This window comes from Physcomitrium patens, chromosome 11 (assembly GCF_059467195.1).
Source record: "Physcomitrium patens ecotype Gransden chromosome 11, ASM5946719v1, whole genome shotgun sequence".
NCBI lineage: Eukaryota > Viridiplantae > Streptophyta > Bryopsida > Funariales > Funariaceae > Physcomitrium > Physcomitrium patens.
Genome location: NC_143420.1, coordinates 2,530,011 through 2,557,749, shown reverse-complemented (window position 1 = coordinate 2,557,749; position 27,739 = coordinate 2,530,011). Strand labels below are relative to the sequence as shown.

At 39.8% G+C, this 27,739-nt stretch overlaps 1 protein-coding gene and 4 long non-coding RNA genes across 5 annotated transcripts; 1 reads left to right on the top strand and 4 right to left on the bottom strand.

Moving 5' to 3' along the window:
• Positions 1-2,225: 2,225 nt before the first annotated feature.
• Positions 2,226-3,003, bottom strand: LOC149988100 (uncharacterized). Its single transcript, XR_016505382.1, has 3 exons — positions 2,865-3,003; positions 2,618-2,631; positions 2,226-2,363 (listed from the first exon to the last, which is right to left on the bottom strand). It is a non-coding gene; the product is annotated as an uncharacterized LOC149988100 (long non-coding RNA).
• A 2,849-nt stretch (positions 3,004-5,852) lies between these two features.
• LOC141045051 (uncharacterized) lies at positions 5,853-7,126 on the bottom strand. Its single transcript, XR_012216967.2, has 3 exons — positions 6,890-7,126; positions 6,643-6,656; positions 5,853-6,388 (listed from the first exon to the last, which is right to left on the bottom strand). It is a non-coding gene; the product is annotated as an uncharacterized LOC141045051 (long non-coding RNA).
• A 2,751-nt stretch (positions 7,127-9,877) lies between these two features.
• LOC141045052 (uncharacterized) lies at positions 9,878-11,151 on the bottom strand. The gene is made up of 3 exons (XR_012216968.2): positions 10,915-11,151; positions 10,668-10,681; positions 9,878-10,413 (listed from the first exon to the last, which is right to left on the bottom strand). It is a non-coding gene; the product is annotated as an uncharacterized LOC141045052 (long non-coding RNA).
• A 3,149-nt stretch (positions 11,152-14,300) lies between these two features.
• LOC149988099 (uncharacterized) lies at positions 14,301-15,078 on the bottom strand. Its single transcript, XR_016505384.1, has 3 exons — positions 14,940-15,078; positions 14,693-14,706; positions 14,301-14,438 (listed from the first exon to the last, which is right to left on the bottom strand). It is a non-coding gene; the product is annotated as an uncharacterized LOC149988099 (long non-coding RNA).
• Positions 15,079-22,744: 7,666 nt separating this feature from the next.
• LOC112278637 (uncharacterized) lies at positions 22,745-24,501 on the top strand. Its single transcript, XM_073532081.2, has 3 exons — positions 22,745-22,882; positions 23,544-23,913; positions 24,013-24,501. The coding sequence occupies exons 1-2, from the start codon at positions 22,857-22,859 to the stop codon at positions 23,911-23,913; spliced, it is 396 nt and encodes a 131-aa protein (XP_073388182.1). The 5' UTR covers positions 22,745-22,856; the 3' UTR covers positions 24,013-24,501.
• Positions 24,502-27,739: the final 3,238 nt, after the last annotated feature.

The window sequence follows — 27,739 nt, the reverse complement described above, 5'->3', positions numbered from 1 at the left end:
CGCTGGCGCTGGGACTGCGGCGCAGTGCAGATGGAACCCCGACACCCTGTCCGATTGGGGGAAGGGCGAAGATGGGGAGCTCGGGGTGGCGCAGCCGGGTGCTCAAGCAACGACAACGAGAGCGGGTGATGAAGGTGGAGAGGGAGCGCGGCGGCGGGGGGATGTTATAGCATTGAGTTGAGGTGAGGGACAGCGACACACACGGTGTGTCGTGTTGTGCGGCGGGGGAGGATGCTGCTGCTGGGCCGGGATGAGCATCCCAGGTTGGTGGTGGTAGCTGCAGGGAAAGGGGCTGCCGTGCCGCCATTTGGATTGCCGGGGGGGCAGGTCTAATAATATGCCGGGGCTGGAATTGTCAACGTGCTCATATATTATTCGATGTTAATCCAGGAGGTGAAGATTAGGGGTGACTTTTCATGTCTTCATGGATGGGGCGGGGATGGTTGCAACTACCTACCAAACTACTTTGTGGGTAGTAACATTTATTTATTATTTATTACTGTTGTTTTCGGTGAATATGTGTTCTACCACCTCTCCTTATATGCTAATCAGCATAAACTAAGTTCATCTAAAATTTGTTGAAGTCAAATCAATCACACTAAGATGTAAAATGCTTTGGCTAAAGTAAATAATATTGGCCTTTAGTTTATTTTCAAGAAACATGTCATGTAATAACTTTATTTTTCATTGTGCTTTTGCATAAAATATTGTGGTATTGTACATCAACATATGTTGTTCAAGCATGAAAGCTAGGATTCTTAGTCATTGCAATGCAAGATTGGGTGTTACAATAAATTGTGTTTGGCAATAATACATTGTATACAAGCTGTTTTAATGATACTTGAAATCACATTGAGTAGCTTAAAGTTGTAGCTATGGTTTTATATTTGGCTTTGGTACAATATTAAACAACTATAACTTGTTCTAAGAGTGCCAACTCAAAAGAGAATAATAAATATAATATTAGTGCTTAAAAGTTGACTTTTTAGATTAAAGACATTTTATATAGTTTGCATCACACTATCCATGGAAGTGTGGTAAAGATGTAGTTGTATAAGAATTCTACAAAGGTAGAACATCCAAAACTCGTAGATATTGTAGATTGGATTTTATCCCTCTCCATCTTCTAAAAGCTTTGATGTTTGGAAGTGATGAATGATAAGAGATCTTTTGGATGCAACAAGCAATACAAACAACTTCCACTCAAAAATGATTATTTAGGTTGATAACATAGAGCATTATCTTGCCAAATTTGGTAATAAATAATATATATATATATATGTAAAAAAACTTGGTTTGTTTTTAGAAGAAATAAATGGTATTGTGTAATATCATATTTTGCCATTTTAGTCAAAATATGCATTAAAAATTATATATTGGTCATTTTTGCACCATTAATTATATAACACATCAACAAATAATATCCAAATTTGGATGTCACTTGGTACAAAGATGTTGGAAAATAGAAAAACCTTTCTAACATCTTTTAAAAACAATCAAATAATAGTAAATTGTAATAAGTCATTCATAAAAGAATAAATAATATCAAGCACCACAAAAAGAAGGAGTAGTTCTATGGCCACAAAGATTAAAATGGACTAATACAAGAAGTATTATCCTACAAATGCCATATGACATAGGAGAATGAATTTTATAATGTTTTTTTTTTTTTTTTTTTTTTTTTTTTTGTTTTGTAAAAAAAAATACAATCAAAACAAAATAGTGAACCAATTAGAAACTTTGTTCATAAATCAAAGTCCATATTTACCTTAGGCATTCTAGCTATAGCGAATAAATTCAAATTGCTCATTTGATAATGTCAAGTAGTTTTAGAAGGTGAAAAGACAATACTAGAGTGGAACGTTTATTACATAGGCCATAATTTGACTACAATGCTACTTGGATCGATCAACACCGTATAAAATGGGCAACAATTACACTTACTTAACTACTACTTCATAGCCGCTCTCCACTTGATCGCTGTATTCACAGTTCTGTACACTGATTCCAATTTGTTTGTTCAACCCGGGCACGCAATTGTGTAACCTTTTTTGTGGGTTGGCACGCTCTGTTATGCCTTGCGCTTAATATTGATCAAGCCTTTGCTGCCGGTTATCAGTTGCAACCAAGTTCGCATCAATTCTCTTCCATCCAATTCTCACACGAGTTCGTCTCCCTGGTTGGATCAATATTACGTACCACAGGGAACCTTTCGCGTTGAAGCCTTCGCTTTGTCGTCTGGACGTGTGAATAACTTAGTTGTACTACTCTGCAGAAAAACATATCAGGGACCCTATTCGAAACATCTCGGTTCCACTTCATTGAAGTGAATTCCACAGAAGAACTTAACACAACCAGCTGCCCTGCTCAACAACAACAGAACATTCACATCTTAGGTCCACACTTCCTACACGGACATGTGTATCCTGCAATCTAGAAGGAATCTCCTGATTATCACAAACTGTGAATTACGATTGATTTCATTTCACACTTGCATGCTCTTTCATACTGCAATGATGTGTGCGTGGAAACTGTCACCAATTCAGAAATTACTTATCTTCGATCAATACATATGCAACTCAGATACATCTAAGATTGTGCCGGTCAAAATATATACCAGCATTTCAATTCCTGCGAGCATCGATCACACAAGTTGTAGGCATCAACACGGTTACAGTTTCCCAATGTGTATAACGAACGTCAACGCAGAGGGTTAAATCTACATGGAAACATCTATCCTGAGGAATGAGTGACACTCCGAAAACCTGATAAAGTTAGAATCGGCTGTGCATAGAACAACAAATCAATCCAACCAAGTCCACGACATGACGAAGTGCCACGCAGCCAGGGATCTCCACAACGACCTCATCCTCGCCGAATCGGTTCCCATGCGTTGTCACCGCCACCCGAGTGTGCACACAGCTGTTTCGCTTCCTCGTACATCAGGCAACATCAACATCCGGCTGCGAAGTGGTATCCGCCCCCGACCAGATCTAAGGTCAGAACCTATCTAATCAACTCCTGTGTGCCTGTCTTGTTTCCACCCGGACGGACTAAATCCGGTGCTGCGCAGTTCAGTTCCATGCTGCCACAATTCCACAACCCCTGCAGCGTGATGCCGTTTGCTCTGTGTCTCACACACACTCCCATGCACCGTATCCTGACGGGTACAACAACACACCACACGACTGGACCAGCGTTGGACGCATCGCACACCACATTACGATTACAAAGGCTGTCACACCAGCACTGCGTGCCGGATGTCACGGAAAGACGTTGTCACATTTATAAATAATTGTCCCGCTTTCACAGCGGAGTACACAATGCCACTCTACTCGGCTGCACGCTCAGAAGCTTTCCGTCCACTCCCACCCCACGTGGCCACGGCGGTGCTCCGGCTTGGACCCTGAGAGCTCAGCTTCCGGGGACGCGAATTCCTGCACAGCACGCAACTCAAAGGCGTGAGTGGCCGCCCATCATCGCGATCGGCTCCGCATCCAACGAGGCGGTGCACTCCCCGACCCACTGTCGCCAGCATGTTCACAGCCCACACGCCCAAGGCAACGCAACGCAGCGCAACGCAGCAGGAGCAAACACAACACCACATGACGCGGGGGAGATCGCTGCTACAGCCCACCCTCTGGGGCGCCCGGGCGGCTGGAAGGCACAGACACTGCATCAGCGCGGGAGGAGGCGTGAAAGCGTACCTTGGCACACGAAGCCCCTCGGGACGGCGATGCGGCATTTCTGGGGGATGCCAAGAGCGATCCGGGGAGCCACCCCTTGCGACCTGGCCAGAGGGTGGCTCAGGAGAGAACACAGACACTTGGCTCCCGGAAGCCCCTTGCCCATGCCGGCGATGTTGGAGCAGCATTGCCTGGACGGCATCACCTTGGCATTCCTGCTGGCTGCAACGCACGGCGTTAGTTTGAGGATGTCGCAGCCGGCTGCGTGGGATGTGACCACCATCTGAGAGGTCACGAGCAGGATCAAGGACACGGCTGCGACCGCGAGGAGCTTCATGGCGCTGGCGCTGGGACTGCGGCGCAGTGCAGATGGAACCCCGACACCCTGTCCGATTGGGGGAAGGGCGAAGATGGGGAGCTCGGGGTGGCGCAGCCGGGTGCTCAAGCAACGACAACGAGAGCGGGTGATGAAGGTGGAGAGGGAGCGCGGCGGCGGGGGGATGTTATAGCATTGAGTTGAGGTGAGGGACAGCGACACACACGGTGTGTCGTGTTGTGCGGCGGGGGAGGATGCTGCTGCTGGGCCGGGATGAGCATCCCAGGTTGGTGGTGGTAGCTGCAGGGAAAGGGGCTGCCGTGCCGCCATTTGGATTGCCGGGGGGGCAGGTCTAATAATATGCCGGGGCTGGAATTGTCAACGTGCTCATATATTATTCGATGTTAATCCAGGAGGTGAAGATTAGGGGTGACTTTTCATGTCTTCATGGATGGGGCGGGGATGGTTGCAACTACCTACCAAACTACTTTGTGGGTAGTAACATTTATTTATTATTTATTACTGTTGTTTTCGGTGAATATGTGTTCTACCACCTCTCCTTATATGCTAATCAGCATAAACTAAGTTCATCTAAAATTTGTTGAAGTCAAATCAATCACACTAAGATGTAAAATGCTTTGGCTAAAGTAAATAATATTGGCCTTTAGTTTATTTTCAAGAAACATGTCATGTAATAACTTTATTTTTCATTGTGCTTTTGCATAAATATTGTGGTATTGTACATCAACATATGTTGTTCAAGCATGAAAGCTAGGATTCTTAGTCATTGCAATGCAAGATTGGGTGTTACAATAAATTGTGTTTGGCAATAATACATTGTATACAAGCTGTTTTAATGATACTTGAAATCACATTGAGTAGCTTAAAGTTGTAGCTATGGTTTTATATTTGGCTTTGGTACAATATTAAACAACTATAACTTGTTCTAAGAGTGCCAACTCAAAAGAGAATAATAAATATAATATTAGTGCTTAAAAGTTGACTTTTTAGATTAAAGACATTTTATATAGTTTGCATCACACTATCCATGGAAGTGTGGTAAAGATGTAGTTGTATAAGAATTCTACAAAGGTAGAACATCCAAAACTCGTAGATATTGTAGATTGGATTTTATCCCTCTCCATCTTCTAAAAGCTTTGATGTTTGGAAGTGATGAATGATAAGAGATCTTTTGGATGCAACAAGCAATACAAACAACTTCCACTCAAAAATGATTATTTAGGTTGATAACATAGAGCATTATCTTGCCAAATTTGGTAATAAATAATATATATATATATATATGTAAAAAAACTTGGTTTGTTTTTAGAAGAAATAAATGGTATTGTGTAATATCATATTTTGCCATTTTAGTCAAAATATGCATTAAAAATTATATATTGGTCATTTTTGCACCATTAATTATATAACACATCAACAAATAATATCCAAATTTGGATGTCACTTGGTACAAAGATGTTGGAAAATAGAAAAACCTTTCTAACATCTTTTAAAAACAATCAAATAATAGTAAATTGTAATAAGTCATTCATAAAAGAATAAATAATATCAAGCACCACAAAAAGAAGGAGTAGTTCTATGGCCACAAAGATTAAAATGGACTAATACAAGAAGTATTATCCTACAAATGCCATATGACATAGGAGAATGAATTTTATAATGTTTTTTTTTTTTTTTTTTTTTTTTTTTTGTTTTGTAAAAAAAAATACAATCAAAACAAAATAGTGAACCAATTAGAAACTTTGTTCATAAATCAAAGTCCATATTTACCTTAGGCATTCTAGCTATAGCGAATAAATTCAAATTGCTCATTTGATAATGTCAAGTAGTTTTAGAAGGTGAAAAGACAATACTAGAGTGGAACGTTTATTACATAGGCCATAATTTGACTACAATGCTACTTGGATCGATCAACACCGTATAAAATGGGCAACAATTACACTTACTTAACTACTACTTCATAGCCACTCTCCACTTGATCGCTGTATTCACAGTTCTGTACACTGATTCCAATTTGTTTGTTCAACCCGGGCACGCAATTGTGTAACCTTTTTTGTGGGTTGGCACGCTCTGTTATGCCTTGCGCTTAATATTGATCAAGCCTTTGCTGCCGGTTATCAGTTGCAACCAAGTTCGCATCAATTCTCTTCCATCCAATTCTCACACGAGTTCGTCTCCCTGGTTGGATCAATATTACGTACCACAGGGAACCTTTCGCGTTGAAGCCTTCGCTTTGTCGTCTGGACGTGTGAATAACTTAGTTGTACTACTCTGCAGAAAAACATATCAGGGACCCTATTCGAAACATCTCGGTTCCACTTCATTGAAGTGAATTCCACAGAAGAACTTAACACAACCAGCTGCCCTGCTCAACAACAACAGAACATTCACATCTTAGGTCCACACTTCCTACACGGACATGTGTATCCTGCAATCTAGAAGGAATCTCCTGATTATCACAAACTGTGAATTACGATTGATTTCATTTCACACTTGCATGCTCTTTCATACTGCAATGATGTGTGCGTGGAAACTGTCACCAATTCAGAAATTACTTATCTTCGATCAATACATATGCAACTCAGATACATCTAAGATTGTGCCGGTCAAAATATATACCAGCATTTCAATTCCTGCGAGCATCGATCACACAAGTTGTAGGCATCAACACGGTTACAGTTTCCCAATGTGTATAACGAACGTCAACGCAGAGGGTTAAATCTACATGGAAACATCTATCCTGAGGAATGAGTGACACTCCGAAAACCTGATAAAGTTAGAATCGGCTGTGCATAGAACAACAAATCAATCCAACCAAGTCCACGACATGACGAAGTGCCACGCAGCCAGGGATCTCCACAACGACCTCATCCTCGCCGAATCGGTTCCCATGCGTTGTCACCGCCACCCGAGTGTGCACACAGCTGTTTCGCTTCCTCGTACATCAGGCAACATCAACATCCGGCTGCGAAGTGGTATCCGCCCCCGACCAGATCTAAGGTCAGAACCTATCTAATCAACTCCTGTGTGCCTGTCTTGTTTCCACCCGGACGGACTAAATCCGGTGCTGCGCAGTTCAGTTCCATGCTGCCACAATTCCACAACCCCTGCAGCGTGATGCCGTTTGCTCTGTGTCTCACACACACTCCCATGCACCGTATCCTGACGGGTACAACAACACACCACACGACTGGACCAGCGTTGGACGCATCGCACACCACATTACGATTACAAAGGCTGTCACACCAGCACTGCGTGCCGGATGTCACGGAAAGACGTTGTCACATTTATAAATAATTGTCCCGCTTTCACAGCGGAGTACACAATGCCACTCTACTCGGCTGCACGCTCAGAAGCTTTCCGTCCACTCCCACCCCACGTGGCCACGGCGGTGCTCCGGCTTGGACCCTGAGAGCTCAGCTTCCGGGGACGCGAATTCCTGCACAGCACGCAACTCAAAGGCGTGAGTGGCCGCCCATCATCGCGATCGGCTCCGCATCCAACGAGGCGGTGCACTCCCCGACCCACTGTCGCCAGCATGTTCACAGCCCACACGCCCAAGGCAACGCAACGCAGCGCAACGCAGCAGGAGCAAACACAACACCACATGACGCGGGGGAGATCGCTGCTACAGCCCACCCTCTGGGGCGCCCGGGCGGCTGGAAGGCACAGACACTGCATCAGCGCGGGAGGAGGCGTGAAAGCGTACCTTGGCACACGAAGCCCCTCGGGACGGCGATGCGGCATTTCTGGGGGATGCCAAGAGCGATCCGGGGAGCCACCCCTTGCGACCTGGCCAGAGGGTGGCTCAGGAGAGAACACAGACACTTGGCTCCCGGAAGCCCCTTGCCCATGCCGGCGATGTTGGAGCAGCATTGCCTGGACGGCATCACCTTGGCATTCCTGCTGGCTGCAACGCACGGCGTTAGTTTGAGGATGTCGCAGCCGGCTGCGTGGGATGTGACCACCATCTGAGAGGTCACGAGCAGGATCAAGGACACGGCTGCGACCGCGAGGAGCTTCATGGCGCTGGCGCTGGGACTGCGGCGCAGTGCAGATGGAACCCCGACACCCTGTCCGATTGGGGGAAGGGCGAAGATGGGGAGCTCGGGGTGGCGCAGCCGGGTGCTCAAGCAACGACAACGAGAGCGGGTGATGAAGGTGGAGAGGGAGCGCGGCGGCGGGGGGATGTTATAGCATTGAGTTGAGGTGAGGGACAGCGACACACACGGTGTGTCGTGTTGTGCGGCGGGGGAGGATGCTGCTGCTGGGCCGGGATGAGCATCCCAGGTTGGTGGTGGTAGCTGCAGGGAAAGGGGCTGCCGTGCCGCCATTTGGATTGCCGGGGGGGCAGGTCTAATAATATGCCGGGGCTGGAATTGTCAACGTGCTCATATATTATTCGATGTTAATCCAGGAGGTGAAGATTAGGGGTGACTTTTCATGTCTTCATGGATGGGGCGGGGATGGTTGCAACTACCTACCAAACTACTTTGTGGGTAGTAACATTTATTTATTATTTATTACTGTTGTTTTCGGTGAATATGTGTTCTACCACCTCTCCTTATATGCTAATCAGCATAAACTAAGTTCATCTAAAATTTGTTGAAGTCAAATCAATCACACTAAGATGTAAAATGCTTTGGCTAAAGTAAATAATATTGGCCTTTAGTTTATTTTCAAGAAACATGTCATGTAATAACTTTATTTTTCATTGTGCTTTTGCATAAAATATTGTGGTATTGTACATCAACATATGTTGTTCAAGCATGAAAGCTAGGATTCTTAGTCATTGCAATGCAAGATTGGGTGTTACAATAAATTGTGTTTGGCAATAATACATTGTATACAAGCTGTTTTAATGATACTTGAAATCACATTGAGTAGCTTAAAGTTGTAGCTATGGTTTTATATTTGGCTTTGGTACAATATTAAACAACTATAACTTGTTCTAAGAGTGCCAACTCAAAAGAGAATAATAAATATAATATTAGTGCTTAAAAGTTGACTTTTTAGATTAAAGACATTTTATATAGTTTGCATCACACTATCCATGGAAGTGTGGTAAAGATGTAGTTGTATAAGAATTCTACAAAGGTAGAACATCCAAAACTCGTAGATATTGTAGATTGGATTTTATCCCTCTCCATCTTCTAAAAGCTTTGATGTTTGGAAGTGATGAATGATAAGAGATCTTTTGGATGCAACAAGCAATACAAACAACTTCCACTCAAAAATGATTATTTAGGTTGATAACATAGAGCATTATCTTGCCAAATTTGGTAATAAATAATATATATATATATATGTAAAAAAACTTGGTTTGTTTTTAGAAGAAATAAATGGTATTGTGTAATATCATATTTTGCCATTTTAGTCAAAATATGCATTAAAAATTATATATTGGTCATTTTTGCACCATTAATTATATAACACATCAACAAATAATATCCAAATTTGGATGTCACTTGGTACAAAGATGTTGGAAAATAGAAAAACCTTTCTAACATCTTTTAAAAACAATCAAATAATAGTAAATTGTAATAAGTCATTCATAAAAGAATAAATAATATCAAGCACCACAAAAAGAAGGAGTAGTTCTATGGCCACAAAGATTAAAATGGACTAATACAAGAAGTATTATCCTACAAATGCCATATGACATAGGAGAATGAATTTTATAATGTTTTTTTTTTTTTTTTTTTTTTTTTTTTTGTTTTGTAAAAAAAAATACAATCAAAACAAAATAGTGAACCAATTAGAAACTTTGTTCATAAATCAAAGTCCATATTTACCTTAGGCATTCTAGCTATAGCGAATAAATTCAAATTGCTCATTTGATAATGTCAAGTAGTTTTAGAAGGTGAAAAGACAATACTAGAGTGGAACGTTTATTACATAGGCCATAATTTGACTACAATGCTACTTGGATCGATCAACACCGTATAAAATGGGCAACAATTACACTTACTTAACTACTACTTCATAGCCACTCTCCACTTGATCGCTGTATTCACAGTTCTGTACACTGATTCCAATTTGTTTGTTCAACCCGGGCACGCAATTGTGTAACCTTTTTTGTGGGTTGGCACGCTCTGTTATGCCTTGCGCTTAATATTGATCAAGCCTTTGCTGCCGGTTATCAGTTGCAACCAAGTTCGCATCAATTCTCTTCCATCCAATTCTCACACGAGTTCGTCTCCCTGGTTGGATCAATATTACGTACCACAGGGAACCTTTCGCGTTGAAGCCTTCGCTTTGTCGTCTGGACGTGTGAATAACTTAGTTGTACTACTCTGCAGAAAAACATATCAGGGACCCTATTCGAAACATCTCGGTTCCACTTCATTGAAGTGAATTCCACAGAAGAACTTAACACAACCAGCTGCCCTGCTCAACAACAACAGAACATTCACATCTTAGGTCCACACTTCCTACACGGACATGTGTATCCTGCAATCTAGAAGGAATCTCCTGATTATCACAAACTGTGAATTACGATTGATTTCATTTCACACTTGCATGCTCTTTCATACTGCAATGATGTGTGCGTGGAAACTGTCACCAATTCAGAAATTACTTATCTTCGATCAATACATATGCAACTCAGATACATCTAAGATTGTGCCGGTCAAAATATATACCAGCATTTCAATTCCTGCGAGCATCGATCACACAAGTTGTAGGCATCAACACGGTTACAGTTTCCCAATGTGTATAACGAACGTCAACGCAGAGGGTTAAATCTACATGGAAACATCTATCCTGAGGAATGAGTGACACTCCGAAAACCTGATAAAGTTAGAATCGGCTGTGCATAGAACAACAAATCAATCCAACCAAGTCCACGACATGACGAAGTGCCACGCAGCCAGGGATCTCCACAACGACCTCATCCTCGCCGAATCGGTTCCCATGCGTTGTCACCGCCACCCGAGTGTGCACACAGCTGTTTCGCTTCCTCGTACATCAGGCAACATCAACATCCGGCTGCGAAGTGGTATCCGCCCCCGACCAGATCTAAGGTCAGAACCTATCTAATCAACTCCTGTGTGCCTGTCTTGTTTCCACCCGGACGGACTAAATCCGGTGCTGCGCAGTTCAGTTCCATGCTGCCACAATTCCACAACCCCTGCAGCGTGATGCCGTTTGCTCTGTGTCTCACACACACTCCCATGCACCGTATCCTGACGGGTACAACAACACACCACACGACTGGACCAGCGTTGGACGCATCGCACACCACATTACGATTACAAAGGCTGTCACACCAGCACTGCGTGCCGGATGTCACGGAAAGACGTTGTCACATTTATAAATAATTGTCCCGCTTTCACAGCGGAGTACACAATGCCACTCTACTCGGCTGCACGCTCAGAAGCTTTCCGTCCACTCCCACCCCACGTGGCCACGGCGGTGCTCCGGCTTGGACCCTGAGAGCTCAGCTTCCGGGGACGCGAATTCCTGCACAGCACGCAACTCAAAGGCGTGAGTGGCCGCCCATCATCGCGATCGGCTCCGCATCCAACGAGGCGGTGCACTCCCCGACCCACTGTCGCCAGCATGTTCACAGCCCACACGCCCAAGGCAACGCAACGCAGCGCAACGCAGCAGGAGCAAACACAACACCACATGACGCGGGGGAGATCGCTGCTACAGCCCACCCTCTGGGGCGCCCGGGCGGCTGGAAGGCACAGACACTGCATCAGCGCGGGAGGAGGCGTGAAAGCGTACCTTGGCACACGAAGCCCCTCGGGACGGCGATGCGGCATTTCTGGGGGATGCCAAGAGCGATCCGGGGAGCCACCCCTTGCGACCTGGCCAGAGGGTGGCTCAGGAGAGAACACAGACACTTGGCTCCCGGAAGCCCCTTGCCCATGCCGGCGATGTTGGAGCAGCATTGCCTGGACGGCATCACCTTGGCATTCCTGCTGGCTGCAACGCACGGCGTTAGTTTGAGGATGTCGCAGCCGGCTGCGTGGGATGTGACCACCATCTGAGAGGTCACGAGCAGGATCAAGGACACGGCTGCGACCGCGAGGAGCTTCATGGCGCTGGCGCTGGGACTGCGGCGCAGTGCAGATGGAACCCCGACACCCTGTCCGATTGGGGGAAGGGCGAAGATGGGGAGCTCGGGGTGGCGCAGCCGGGTGCTCAAGCAACGACAACGAGAGCGGGTGATGAAGGTGGAGAGGGAGCGCGGCGGCGGGGGGATGTTATAGCATTGAGTTGAGGTGAGGGACAGCGACACACACGGTGTGTCGTGTTGTGCGGCGGGGGAGGATGCTGCTGCTGGGCCGGGATGAGCATCCCAGGTTGGTGGTGGTAGCTGCAGGGAAAGGGGCTGCCGTGCCGCCATTTGGATTGCCGGGGGGGCAGGTCTAATAATATGCCGGGGCTGGAATTGTCAACGTGCTCATATATTATTCGATGTTAATCCAGGAGGTGAAGATTAGGGGTGACTTTTCATGTCTTCATGGATGGGGCGGGGATGGTTGCAACTACCTACCAAACTACTTTGTGGGTAGTAACATTTATTTATTATTTATTACTGTTGTTTTCGGTGAATATGTGTTCTACCACTTCTCCTTATATGCTAATCAGCATAAACTAAGTTCATCTAAAATTTGTTGAAGTCAAATCAATCACACTAAGATGTAAAATGCTTTGGCTAAAGTAAATAATATTGGCCTTTAGTTTATTTTCAAGAAACATGTCATGTAATAACTTTATTTTTCATTGTGCTTTTGCATAAAATATTGTGGTATTGTACATCAACATATGTTGTTCAAGCATGAAAGCTAGGATTCTTAGTCATTGCAATGCAAGATTGGGTGTTACAATAAATTGTGTTTGGCAATAATATATTGTATACAAGCTGTTTTAATGATACTTGAAATCACATTGAGTAGCTTAAAGTTGTAGCTATGGTTTTATATTTGGCTTTGGTACAATATTAAACAACTATAACTTGTTCTAAGAGTGCCAACTCAAAAGAGAATAATAAATATAATATTAGTGCTTAAAAGTTGACTTTTTAGATTAAAGACATTTTATATAGTTTGCATCACACTATCCATGGAAGTGTGGTAAAGATGTAGTTGTATAAGAATTCTACAAAGGTAGAACATCCAAAACTCGTAGATATTGTAGATTGGATTTTATCCCTCTCCATCTTCTAAAAGCTTTGATGTTTGGAAGTGATGAATGATAAGAGATCTTTTGGATGCAACAAGCAATACAAACAACTTCCACTCAAAAATGATTATTTAGGTTGATAACATAGAGCATTATCTTGCCAAATTTGGTAATAAATAATATATATATATATATGTAAAAAAACTTGGTTTGTTTTTAGAAGAAATAAATGGTATTGTGTAATATCATATTTTGCCATTTTAGTCAAAATATGCATTAAAAATTATATATTGGTCATTTTTGCACCATTAATTATATAACACATCAACAAATAATATCCAAATTTGGATGTCACTTGGTACAAAGATGTTGGAAAATAGAAAAACCTTTCTAACATCTTTTAAAAACAATCAAATAATAGTAAATTGTAATAAGTCATTCATAAAAGAATAAATAATATCAAGCACCACAAAAAGAAGGAGTAGTTCTATGGCCACAAAGATTAAAATGGACTAATACAAGAAGTATTATCCTACAAATGCCATATGACATAGGAGAATGAATTTTATAATGTTTTTTTTTTTTTTTTTTTTTTTTTTTTTGTTTTGTAAAAAAAAATACAATCAAAACAAAATAGTGAACCAATTAGAAACTTTGTTCATAAATCAAAGTCCATATTTACCTTAGGCATTCTAGCTATAGCGAATAAATTCAAATTGCTCATTTGATAATGTCAAGTAGTTTTAGAAGGTGAAAAGACAATACTAGAGTGGAACGTTTATTACATAGGCCATAATTTGACTACAATGCTACTTGGATCGATCAACACCGTATAAAATGGGCAACAATTACACTTACTTAACTACTACTTCATAGCCGCTCTCCACTTGATCGCTGTATTCACAGTTCTGTACACTGATTCCAATTTGTTTGTTCAACCCGGGCACGCAATTGTGTAACCTTTTTTGTGGGTTGGCACGCTCTGTTATGCCTTGCGCTTAATATTGATCAAGCCTTTGCTGCCGGTTATCAGTTGCAACCAAGTTCGCATCAATTCTCTTCCATCCAATTCTCACACGAGTTCGTCTCCCTGGTTGGATCAATATTACGTACCACAGGGAACCTTTCGCGTTGAAGCCTTCGCTTTGTCGTCTGGACGTGTGAATAACTTAGTTGTACTACTCTGCAGAAAAACATATCAGGGACCCTATTCGAAACATCTCGGTTCCACTTCATTGAAGTGAATTCCACAGAAGAACTTAACACAACCAGCTGCCCTGCTCAACAACAACAGAACATTCACATCTTAGGTCCACACTTCCTACACGGACATGTGTATCCTGCAATCTAGAAGGAATCTCCTGATTATCACAAACTGTGAATTACGATTGATTTCATTTCACACTTGCATGCTCTTTCATACTGCAATGATGTGTGCGTGGAAACTGTCACCAATTCAGAAATTACTTATCTTCGATCAATACATATGCAACTCAGATACATCTAAGATTGTGCCGGTCAAAATATATACCAGCATTTCAATTCCTGCGAGCATCGATCACACAAGTTGTAGGCATCAACACGGTTACAGTTTCCCAATGTGTATAACGAACGTCAACGCAGAGGGTTAAATCTACATGGAAACATCTATCCTGAGGAATGAGTGACACTCCGAAAACCTGATAAAGTTAGAATCGGCTGTGCATAGAACAACAAATCAATCCAACCAAGTCCACGACATGACGAAGTGCCACGCAGCCAGGGATCTCCACAACGACCTCATCCTCGCCGAATCGGTTCCCATGCGTTGTCACCGCCACCCGAGTGTGCACACAGCTGTTTCGCTTCCTCGTACATCAGGCAACATCAACATCCGGCTGCGAAGTGGTATCCGCCCCCGACCAGATCTAAGGTCAGAACCTATCTAATCAACTCCTGTGTGCCTGTCTTGTTTCCACCCGGACGGACTAAATCCGGTGCTGCGCAGTTCAGTTCCATGCTGCCACAATTCCACAACCCCTGCAGCGTGATGCCGTTTGCTCTGTGTCTCACACACACTCCCATGCACCGTATCCTGACGGGTACAACAACACACCACACGACTGGACCAGCGTTGGACGCATCGCACACCACATTACGATTACAAAGGCTGTCACACCAGCACTGCGTGCCGGATGTCACGGAAAGACGTTGTCACATTTATAAATAATTGTCCCGCTTTCACAGCGGAGTACACAATGCCACTCTACTCGGCTGCACGCTCAGAAGCTTTCCGTCCACTCCCACCCCACGTGGCCACGGCGGTGCTCCGGCTTGGACCCTGAGAGCTCAGCTTCCGGGGACGCGAATTCCTGCACAGCACGCAACTCAAAGGCGTGAGTGGCCGCCCATCATCGCGATCGGCTCCGCATCCAACGAGGCGGTGCACTCCCCGACCCACTGTCGCCAGCATGTTCACAGCCCACACGCCCAAGGCAACGCAACGCAGCGCAACGCAGCAGGAGCAAACACAACACCACATGACGCGGGGGAGATCGCTGCTACAGCCCACCCTCTGGGGCGCCCGGGCGGCTGGAAGGCACAGACACTGCATCAGCGCGGGAGGAGGCGTGAAAGCGTACCTTGGCACACGAAGCCCCTCGGGACGGCGATGCGGCATTTCTGGGGGATGCCAAGAGCGATCCGGGGAGCCACCCCTTGCGACCTGGCCAGAGGGTGGCTCAGGAGAGAACACAGACACTTGGCTCCCGGAAGCCCCTTGCCCATGCCGGCGATGTTGGAGCAGCATTGCCTGGACGGCATCACCTTGGCATTCCTGCTGGCTGCAACGCACGGCGTTAGTTTGAGGATGTCGCAGCCGGCTGCGTGGGATGTGACCACCATCTGAGAGGTCACGAGCAGGATCAAGGACACGGCTGCGACCGCGAGGAGCTTCATGGCGCTGGCGCTGGGACTGCGGCGCAGTGCAGATGGAACCCCGACACCCTGTCCGATTGGGGGAAGGGCGAAGATGGGGAGCTCGGGGTGGCGCAGCCGGGTGCTCAAGCAACGACAACGAGAGCGGGTGATGAAGGTGGAGAGGGAGCGCGGCGGCGGGGGGATGTTATAGCATTGAGTTGAGGTGAGGGACAGCGACACACACGGTGTGTCGTGTTGTGCGGCGGGGGAGGATGCTGCTGCTGGGCCGGGATGAGCATCCCAGGTTGGTGGTGGTAGCTGCAGGGAAAGGGGCTGCCGTGCCGCCATTTGGATTGCCGGGGGGCAGGTCTAATAATATGCCGGGGCTGGAATTGTCAACGTGCTCATATATTATTCGATGTTAATCCAGGAGGTGAAGATTAGGGGTGACTTTTCATGTCTTCATGGATGTCTTTCATGTCTTCATGTCTTTCATGTCTTCATGGATGTCTTTCATGACTTTTCATGTCTTCAAATCAATCCATTTGCATATTGTTTATACCTACCGGTGTCAATATAAATCCATCTTGTATTCCACGTGTCTCTTCTTGAACCATACATGACAATGGACATACCAAGGAGAAGACAAGTTCTACCTCCTCCTATAAAAGTGGACAATAATCAAGAGTTTGAAGTAAAAGAAGTCTTAGATTCAAGGCGACGCCAAAATAAATTACAAGATCTTGTCTATTGGCACGGATATGAAATTAGTGAACACACATGGGAGCCAATAAAGAATCTTGCAAATGCAGCAAAGGTAGTGGAGGCTTTTCATCCACGACATCCATCAAAATCAAGATGAAAACCTTATTTATAAAAGAAACAAGATTTAGGCAAGATAACATTCTACTTTTAATACTTATTTATAGCTTCTTTGTAGTTGTGACGCTGAAGAGATGGAGAACTAACAACCAACGGATTCAACTCAAGAGCCTTCATTTGCTGACCTGCCAAACGAGACATTACGATTATTTCAACCTTCAAGATGATGCAATCGAGATGAAGATCTTCAAGAACAACAATTTCTTCCTCAAATAGATGGCGAGATATAATGTGTTTGGTATCACGACTTAGGAAGGAACTCCCGACATTTGGTGATTTTATTAGAGATAGGAACAAGTCTTGATGGTGTTCCAAATATTTTATTCGAAGGAAGTTATGAAGACCTCAACAATGATCAAATAATTGGGTAGTCTTTCCGCCCTTGTATGGGACACTACCGATGGTTGAGAGGCCGTATCAATCATCTTCAAAGAGAACAAAGATCAAAATATGTGGTGAATATAATTTATTGCATCATAGATTCTTCAACATATGATGACCGCTCTTCATGGGACTTGTCTCTAGAAGGGGGGTTATATCATGGACATACTCATGTAGCTAATAATTACATGTATAAATAGGTAGAAGTAAGTAAAAGTAAATAAAAATAAGTTAATTCTATAATATTTGATATGAAAGCTCCTGAAAAGCTTCATAGACATTGCTTTGATTTTATAGGTGTCTTTAATTGACTTTTTGGATTAAAAACATGGTCAATAAGTTGGCCATGTGCCACACATGTTAGCTTGAAGACCAAGCTTACATTGTGGCCTACACATAGAATAACTTGCCTTGTAAGTCAAGGCATGTGTCCTACAAAGTCAACACTTATTGGAGGTCCTATAGAATGTCGCCACATAGCCTCTAGTTAGATAGTATATATAGAGACAAGAGTGAAGCCTTCATCACTCTTGTCAACTCCTTTCTTGCTTCCATTCTAGTTTCAAGGGTCTCTAATTTTCTTGTCTTTTGGCAATAGCCATTCCAGTTTCTCTTTCAATTTACATACTTGTTTATTTATATTTTGTTATCTTTCTTTGAGTGAAGGCTTACTTCTTTGAATGGCTTTTTCATCAAGTTCTTATCCTTGACACCATCAACAGTTCAAGAAATGAATTCAAATCATAAAAAAATCATGAATCTTTTTCAACTTGAGAGAAGTCTTTCATGAAGATCCGATAGTAGTTGGCTAATCCCAAAAAACATTTGACATCTCTTACCATTTTTGAGATCTTCCAATCCATAATAGATTGAACTTTCTTAGGATCCATCATAAGTTCATCAATTAAAATGATGTAAGCTAAGAAATCGACTTAAGTAGTCTGGAATACACACTTTTTTATCTTAGCATAAAGTCCTGCATCTCTAAATTCTTTTAAAACACGATAAACATGAAGTTCATGTTCTTTTGGATTCTAAGAATAGATCAAGATGTCAGGTAAATAACAGACCACAAAATCGTCTAAAAACTCTCAAAAAACATCATTCATTAGATGTTGAAATGCAACTTGTGCGTTTCTAAGTCCAAACGCCAAGACATTGTATTCAAAATATCTACACTTAATTCGAAACGCAGACTTCCAATCATCTCCTTCCTTGATGCATAATAGATTGTGTACTCCCCGTAGATCTATTTTTGTATAGATCTTAGATTCATTCAGCTGATCAAGAAGTCCAAATATTAAAGGTAGAAGATACATGCATATTTTGACTAAAATGGCAAAATATGATATTACACAATATGATTTATTTCTTCTAAAAACAAACCAAGTCTTTTTACATATATATATATTATTTATTACCAAATTTGGCAAGATAATGCTCTATGTTATCAACCTAAATAATCATTTTTGAATGGAAGTTGTTTGTATTGCTTGTTGCATCCAAAAGATCTCTTATCATTCATCACTTCCAAACATCAAAGCTTTTAGAAGATGGAGAGGGATAAAATCCAATCTACAATATCTACGAGTTTTGGATGTTCTACCTTTGTAGAATTCTTATACAACTACATCTTTACCACACTTCCATGGATAGTGTGATGCAAACTATATAAAATGTCTTTAATCTAAAAAGTCAACTTTTAAGCCAACTTTTATGATCCAAACCCTTTGCATAAGAAAGATTGTAACACTTCCAAAATTGATTATAATCCTCCTATAAAAAAGAACAACCATAAAAGGGTATTCTTTTGACTCTCATGTCAACTTTGTAGGATACAAAGAAAATTCCAAATGGCAACCTCACAAATCAACCCGAAAAGACCATAAGCTTTCAAAACCGTATATCAAACCTACCACATCTTGCCTCCAATGCAAGAAAATGAAACACTAGGATTATGAATATTTTAAAAATAAAATTAAATTTGCTACAAATTTAGCAACAACAGATCTTAAAAATAGGAAAAATACACCTACATAGAAGCAAGAATAAGTAGAAGAATTACCTCCTTCTTTCTATGTCTATTTATATTATACATAAGTATTTTTCTTGGAAAAATCTCCTACACTTGGAACTACAAAAGACACATGGTGATTCATTGACATTAGAGCTATATACTACTTTGTACATGATAAAAATCAATTTATCAACTTCAAACCATTTTTATATGGTGAAAATAAGGTCCATCTTGGCAATAATCTAACTTTATCCATCTATGACTAAAGAGAAGTGGAAATTTCAATAGTCAATGGTGAAACACTTTGACTCTCCAATACATTATATGTATTTGATTCACATAAAATTTTATTTTCAATAAATGATTATGATCTAAAAAAAAGAAGTATTTTAATTAAAAATCAAATTTATAGTCTTCTTGTAAGAGACAATATAATCTTTGCTTCTTGTCTTCTTTGATCTAATCTATATTTACTTGGATTAACAAAACTATAGCAAAAAGTGAAAGCTCATACCAGCTATATTTTTGTAGTTCCAATGTCTTTACTAGGCCTATCTTTTCTACTCATATTAATACTTTTATTTAAATATCCACCCTCTCTTATTCTTAATATTGCCTATCTTTGCGATGTCTCTCTATATAACTACCTCCATCTTAATGGCAAAGTTCCAACTTACTAGCCAAAGGTACTTCAACATGATCTACTAACAACTTCAACTCTATTCAATGTATTGCAGCCGGCTGTCACTCTTTTAAGCCCACTTTCTACCTTGTGGCATCACCAACTTGGTTACTCCAATAGTGATCGTCTCTAACAACTCGTTCATATCATTATTGTCATTGGATTATATCTCAAGATCATCTTTCATGTTGTTTGCTTAATATACCTTTATTGCAAACATACAACCATAAAGTTCTCAAAATAAGCTAATACAAGAGTTACCTAGTCTCTTGAAATAATTCATTCTAACTTAAGTGGTTGCATAGTCATACTAATATTTTTTGACTATAAATATTATGTTATATTTATAGATAATTTCTTAGATATACAATGGTTCAATTCTTCTATTGAAAAAGTGAATGCATTCATATGTTCAAAATCTTTTACAAATGGACTAAAAATTAAACTGACTATAAGCTCCGCATCCTCTATTTCAATGAAAGAGAAGATTATTTTTCCTTTGAATTTAATTAATACTTAAAAATACACGAAATTCAACTCCAACTAATCATAGCTTATACACGACTCTAAAATGGTATTGTTAAACATAAGAATCATACTCTTCTCAACTCTATCCAATGCATATTTTATGAGACTCAACTATCTAAGCCGTATTAAGGTGAAGTAGTCATCTACATGACTTATCTTCAAAATCAACTTCCAACCAAAGCTATTCTTTTTCACTCTATCTTATTTAAACTATGGCACAAGAAGAAACCTAATATAGCTCACATTTATGTATTTAAAAGTAGATGTTTCTTAAAATTCCTTGATCCACTTCATGTCAAGCTTGATAAAAAGACTCAAGCATATATTTTTCTTAGATATAGCTTAGTTAAAAAAGGCTATAAAGTCCAATAAGTTTACATTGGTATCATCTTGATTTCACAGGATGTTATATTTTAGGAAGGGAGTACTCCTTGTGAAACTCATATTGCACTTTACTTCCAAAGTGATGTTGTATTCTAAGCCAACTCCAGCTTTTATCACCTTAATAGGTCATCTGTATTTATTACTTTAACTTTGCTACCAATTTCGACTATTGAAGTTGATCTATTACTATTTTTATTCCGAACAATGGTATTACTTCTCACTTTATGGATTCCTGATTCGCTTGCCTCTGCTATAACACAATCAATGTCTCTTAGTGTTTCTCTTTTGATACTAAATCTTTGCTCGTTGAATCTACTTGAGATCATTTACCTTCCTTTGGCCTCAACTAAACCAATCCCTGGCTCAGCCACACTAGAAGATGTGTTCCTTGTAGATTTTGAGATATTACCAATGACTTCACACCTTGAGCCACTAACTCTCTTACATAATCCACTTTTCATGGTATCATCCAATACGAGTTCTCTATCATCACCTTGATCTTTTTTATATTGCATCGTAATGTCTTTAATCAGCTTAATCTTCATATTGCATTTAGAACATCATATTCATGGATACCTTTTTGATGCTTTTAATCTCAATTTGTCATCAACCAATTTTTCTCTTGTATTAGTTTGATAGTCCGCTTCTATTAACAAGGCCATCCCGCTTTTATGTAATTTGCTCAAAAACTATGATCCATACTCTCTCCACTCATAATTTACTTCAAATTGTGCTTCTTGCATGAAGTGCGCTATTGTATTACATATTATCTTGTTTGAAAATGCACCAAATACTTGGCTATGGAAGGTGAAGTTGTGTTTTATAAGTATTCAAAAAACCTTAATAAGTTTTATATATATAGAAAGCATGCAATTCGAATTTTAATTCAAAAGTGCTTAAAGCTAATACAAAGTACTCAAAAATACTCTTCTTAGTAACCTCAAGTACACACAAACTCTAATTGCCTTATTACTTTCATAATTAGGTAATTTTGATTTTATTTTGCAAGCTCTAATTCTAATTAGTGAACTTTAGTAAGATATAACTCCTAATTTGACCATCTACTTGATACAAAATCTTGTATACAAATGCTACTATAAATCTTTTATATGTTCAAAAAATATTCAGTCTAATTCAAATTATAGATTGTGAAAAAATGTCCAAAAAACTACACTATTATCACTCAACTGCCAACTTGAAAGTTGATGCAAATGTTCTAGTAGTAATTTCTCCTTCTCCAACTATGAATTGCAATTCAAATTTAGTGTGTAGGTTGATCTTTAAGTCTTCTAATACCATGCCAAATTTCACCTTGTTTCAACTAATAGATCTTCAGATATCATAGAAATCCTACTCTATTCCAAACTGCCAACTTCCAATACCTTCTTGTACCAAAAACTAAATATCTTCCAACCACATCGTTAGATTAATACAAAATTTTATGCACACTTAGCACACCCAATCAAAGAATTTCAAAGTTATAGTATTTTTTCAATTTAGCTACTATAAGTCTTGATGTGATTGTAGTGGTTTTTATAGACACTAAAACAAAAAATTCAATTATATTAGAAGGTGAGGTAGATTCCTAGATTTAAAACTATCCAACTAGGACAAAAGAAAGAAAAGAAAGAAACAAAAACAGAAAGAAGAGTGGGAAAGCAGAGAAAAATAAAAGAAAGAGAGAAACGGAAAAAAAAAAAAGATGGGAGGCCAGTGGCTGCCCTTGAATTTCTGCAGCCTCTCTGCCGATAGGGATTCGGGCTGCCCCGGACCCGCTCTCTCCTCTTAGTTCCGTTTTTTCTTCTCTTCACGAGCTCCAAGCGCTCCGGAACTAGTTTCTGTTCTCCTTCGCATTGTAGGAGTGTTGCAGGCAGGACTTCTTTGTTCTCTTGGTTTTCTTTCCCTTCTACGATTGCAGTGGCGATGGTCAAGGCGGAGCTTCATTCTGGGTACTGATTTCCTTGTTGTCGACAGTTGATATTGTGGCGACTAGAGCTACGATAGCAAAATTGTCCCCTTAGGCTTTGTTTTTTTTGCTTTGTGAGTTGGACGGAGTTGCGGTGCAGCAACGCATCTACGTCTTTTCGGAGCTGCGATGTTAAAGACTCCAAGTCATTAACCATCGCTGTCTTGTCTTCTTCAATGCCTACGAGGACTTTTGTCCATCTTGTTCTCACGTTGTTGAATGTGTTATCTTGATTGTTTCTTTCTTCCGCCTTGGTTTTCTAGTTTTCTTGAGCTCCGTAGATTGCGGTTCCGATGCGGCTGAGTAGTGCTGTGGCATTACGGCATCGTGGATTTATGAAACTCTCTTATTTTTTCGTGCGTGAGCTTCGTTTTCCACGGAGTTGCTCTCTTGTTTTTTTTCTATCATGATTAGTGTTGCAAGAAAGAAGCTTCGCGCCTAGAGTCCTTGTTCCTCTTAGCTGCGGTGCAGCAATCTGGTGTTGGAGAAGCTCTGGAAACCAGGGTGGTGGTGGCTGGGCAAAAACAAACAAAAGTGGTGTTCAAATTTTCTCTGTTTGATCTTTCGCATTCCTCGTTCCGTTGCTGCTCTTCGACGGGCTAGGTTTTGCTGCGGTCCTGTTCATCTTCTTGTTCTTGTGGAAGTGCTGCAGTGCGGTGTGCTGGTGGTAGCGTGCGGCTGAGCAGCTTGATACTGGACTCAGTCCTTGTTAAAGCACTTGGGCATCAACTCAGCTCCGTGAAGTGGCAAAGGCGTCCAACTCCCAATTCACAAATTCCCCCTCTTATTTTAGTAGTAATTGTAAGGGTGTCAAATCGTCTTGCAACCACAATGGTCGACTACTTGAATTCTCGGAGGGGTGCAATTCTTATTCTGGATCAACCTAGTGGATGTCCTTCTGGTGGCAGGCATCTCAATACTCTCCGACCGTTCTATCGTCTTGGTGTAGGATCTTGTTGCAGAGCAAGGAGTGCTCTACATTGTCGTTCGACCAAATCTTCCAACTCACCCTAGGTATAGCTAGCTTGCGATTACATTAAATTACTTTTCTTTTAATTTCTTCTTGTTATTAAGTGAGTTTAATAACATTGGATTGGAGTGTTTAATCACCAGGAAATAGATCCAGTGCGGTCTCTGATGCATTTGGAGCAAGAACCAAGAACATTAGAATTGCGATTATGCAAAAGGCAGGGAAAATGTGTTACTCAATAGAACTTCCAGTAGTTAATTAGTACCAAGGCTTGCTGAGATTAGTGTCCATCTACAAGGCGTGCCAACTAGTTTAAAATTCATAACCGTTTCCTCAAGCTACAATGGAATTGGCCCAGATGGTGGATTAGGTGTTGTAAGGAAGCTTTGGTTGTCCTTAGCAACTCGTCTGAGGAAGTGCTGGAGCCGTAGTGGCTAGACGCTGAGACGTCGGATGTTGGAGAAGAAAAGAACTAGGCTAGTGGTCGTTGTCTTCTTCTTGCTGCGGTACAGTCAACTTCAGCGAACTCACCTTCAACCATCCAATTGCTTCTATGAGAATTTCTAAGGAATAGTTGTGTGTAGGCAACCAAGTTAAATTAAATACAATTTAAGACAAGCAATTAGGATTGATATCAAGTTAGATTTTGGATGAACCATTTGAATGAAAAATTGTGTAGGATTTTTAACATGAGATGAAAAATTACTTTGGATAAATTTTTAATTCTGGGTGATATTTAATACTAGATAAAAGATAAAAAAATTTAAATTAAAATTAATAAAAAAAATCTACAGACTTGAATTAAAGTAGATAAAAATTTGTCTTCAAAGGTGAGTTTTTGTTGGATTATTGGAGTACCTTGTCTTGTTTTTGAAGTGTGTGTGAGTGGTTTTTTTACTAGTCAAGTACATCAAGAATTGAAATGAAGTAGGCACCTTAAGTAATTAAATTAGAAGCTGGTTAATAGTGGTTATTTAGAATAGACTTCCAACTACCAAGGGTTTATTTTACTTTATATTTTGGTGCATTTGCCAAAACTGAGGCAATTCTAATTGTTTGGAAGGCGAGTAATTTTGTTTTATTGGTTGGTATTTGTGTGTAGGATTACCAAGTGAAATGTAATCTTGAAAGTGCCAAAGAATTGCATTCTTTATAGAAAGAGTTCTTCTACAAGTGTCATCTCTCCTCTTCTTAATAAATTTTCCCATTGAAGATAATTTTCTAGTAGTAGGAGGATTTAATCACCTCATCCACCCCTCATGCTACTTCTTCTTGTCTTATAAAACTCCAATGGAGGGTCTTTCTCTAGTGGTAGGAAGATTTAATCATTCTTCCATCTTTTATATCTCTTTTATTTACAAAAGTAATATAGAAGGAGCTAACAAGGTTCAAGAAGAATTTCTTCATCAACATTAATAGAAGAAGAATTTTAAGAAGAAGAATTAGGTAGAAAAGGTAGATAGAAGAATTTTAGAAAAAAATAGGAAGAAAGATAAGAAGAATAGAAAATATCCACAATTTCAAATCACAATTCAAGCTAAATATTTTCTTAATAAAATTCATTAAGGTTTTTATTAATTTTGCTAACATAGATTGTGGATTGAGAGGAAGGAGTACAAGAAGAAAGGAGTGGCATTGATAGCTAGCAAACAAGTAAGTTTCTAAACTCTAGTCAATTATTTCCTTCCTTAAATTTTCAACAAATTGCTAGAACATAAGAAGTAGAAGCTAGAAGTTGGAGGGTAGAACCTAAGAAAAAGATGGAAGAAGGGATAACTTCTTGACTTTTTCATAGATTTTTTTGAGATTAATAGAGCCTCAAATCCTTTTTTTTCTTCAATTCCAAAATAACTTTTTAATTGTTTAGTTTGAAATCAGTTAGAAAGAAATCATGTATTTTATAAATTCTTTAATAAGTGACAAGTTAGTTGGAGATGCAACCAGGTGAGTTTTTTTATAACATATTGTGAATTGGTTGCAAAGAATTATTTTTGTAACCTAACATTTGTGGTTAATTATGGTAGTAGATAATTTCTTAACTACCGTATTGTAAAAAGGCAAAAAAAATGGAGAGCTTGGACTTCCTATAGTCTCGATATAGAATTCTTTTTTACAACTAAGATTGCTTAAGGTTACTCCTATACAATAGTAGTTTTGTATAATAATCAAGGACAAAAAAAAAAAAAAAAAAAAAAATCATACCTGAGGAGTCACTCAAGCAAGAGATTCTTCTTTAGTTGTTCTTGTTTTGTTTTCATTTCTTGTCAAAAGGTACTTTAAGTCGGTTAGAAGTAGAGGAGCCAAAACTTAAATTATTATGGTTTGATAGATAAAATTGCATTCAATTAAATGATAGGTTGATAGTCATATAAATGTATTATTCTATTAGATTTAAGCAATTCGACTTATCACCAACCATCAAAAACTCTGGAGCTACTATCAAAAAAAATAGACCAAAGATCAAATAAGTAAAGACTCAATAGCTAAGTAAACAACCTGCACCTCCAATATTAAAAGATATTTTTGTCTTAAATCCATTTGAAGCAAATCTAGACAACAAAGTAGGAAGAAAAGGATTGGAACTTGATTCAACTTGTTTGTAGAGATAAATCAAGAAAAAAAAGAATCAAATTTTTCTTTTCTTCTAATAAAATGCAAGAGACAGAATAATCTCAATCTTATATTCATTAATTCCTTAGTTCAACTAAGGAATTTTTTAATTATAATTCCAAAGAATTTACAAGCAGTTGTTATATCTTACAACCTCCCTATATTAAAATAAACTAGAAATGATGATCCATAAGTATACATGGAGAGATTTGTGGAACTTCTTATTATATGTTTAATAACTGACCAAGATTATTATTTTGTGTGGTTTTCAAGTACTCTAAATAATGGCGGTTATGAATGGTATAGAAACCACTTCCTTCTAAACCTTTAAAAATTGGGATATATTTATGAGAACATTTTTAGAAAAATTTAGATCAAAAGTAGGGCAAAGTAATACCTTAATGGCCTTTTTTTTCTTTGAAATAAGGAAAAAGGGAAGAAATCACCAAATATATTTGGTAATTTGAGCTTGTAGTAATCTAATTTTTGAAAACTCTTTTAATAAATGATACATCTTATCAATTTTTTTATTCAAAGATTTTACAAATAAACCTATAACATCTTCAACATTTCTCTATTTTAGTATCAATTCTTCATCTTTTTTTTTTTTGTTTTCAAGAAGCAATTCCAATTTTTCTTATGCTTCTTTATTAACAGCTTGAAAAAATAATTTAATCTTCTTTTTCTTCAATGTTAACTTTTCTATCGTTGATAATTGAAAATATTATCTTTCAAATTCTTCTAAAAGCTCTCTAGCTTACAAACTCTTATTAAGCCGCTTAATCCATTCCAAAAATGATTTCTTGGTAACTTGATCAATATTCTCCAAAATATATTTTTTCTTTAATGCATATAAAAATATCTTCCATGAATCTCCAAAATGCTCTATAATTGATTTAATATATTTTCTTATATCAAAAATTATAGCAAGTCCAAATAGCTCAATTATCTTTTTTTTGAAAATCCAATCCAATTTCATTTCTTATTTGTAATATCTCAAATACTTTGAAATATATCTTTTATCAAATTTATCAATTTTGTTAACCATTACTTGCAATGCTTTGATTGCCAATGCCTCTTTGCAATTATTGCTCTATTGCTATTGTATAAATATTATAAATGCTTAAAAAATATTTGTAATATTTGGGCCAAAGTATAAAACTTGTCCACCACTAGAAAATCTACTTGAAGATCCACTTAAAGCTTTATCCAAAGTTCCATTAAAAACTCCAAATTCAACCTTCTTACCTTCTTATATTA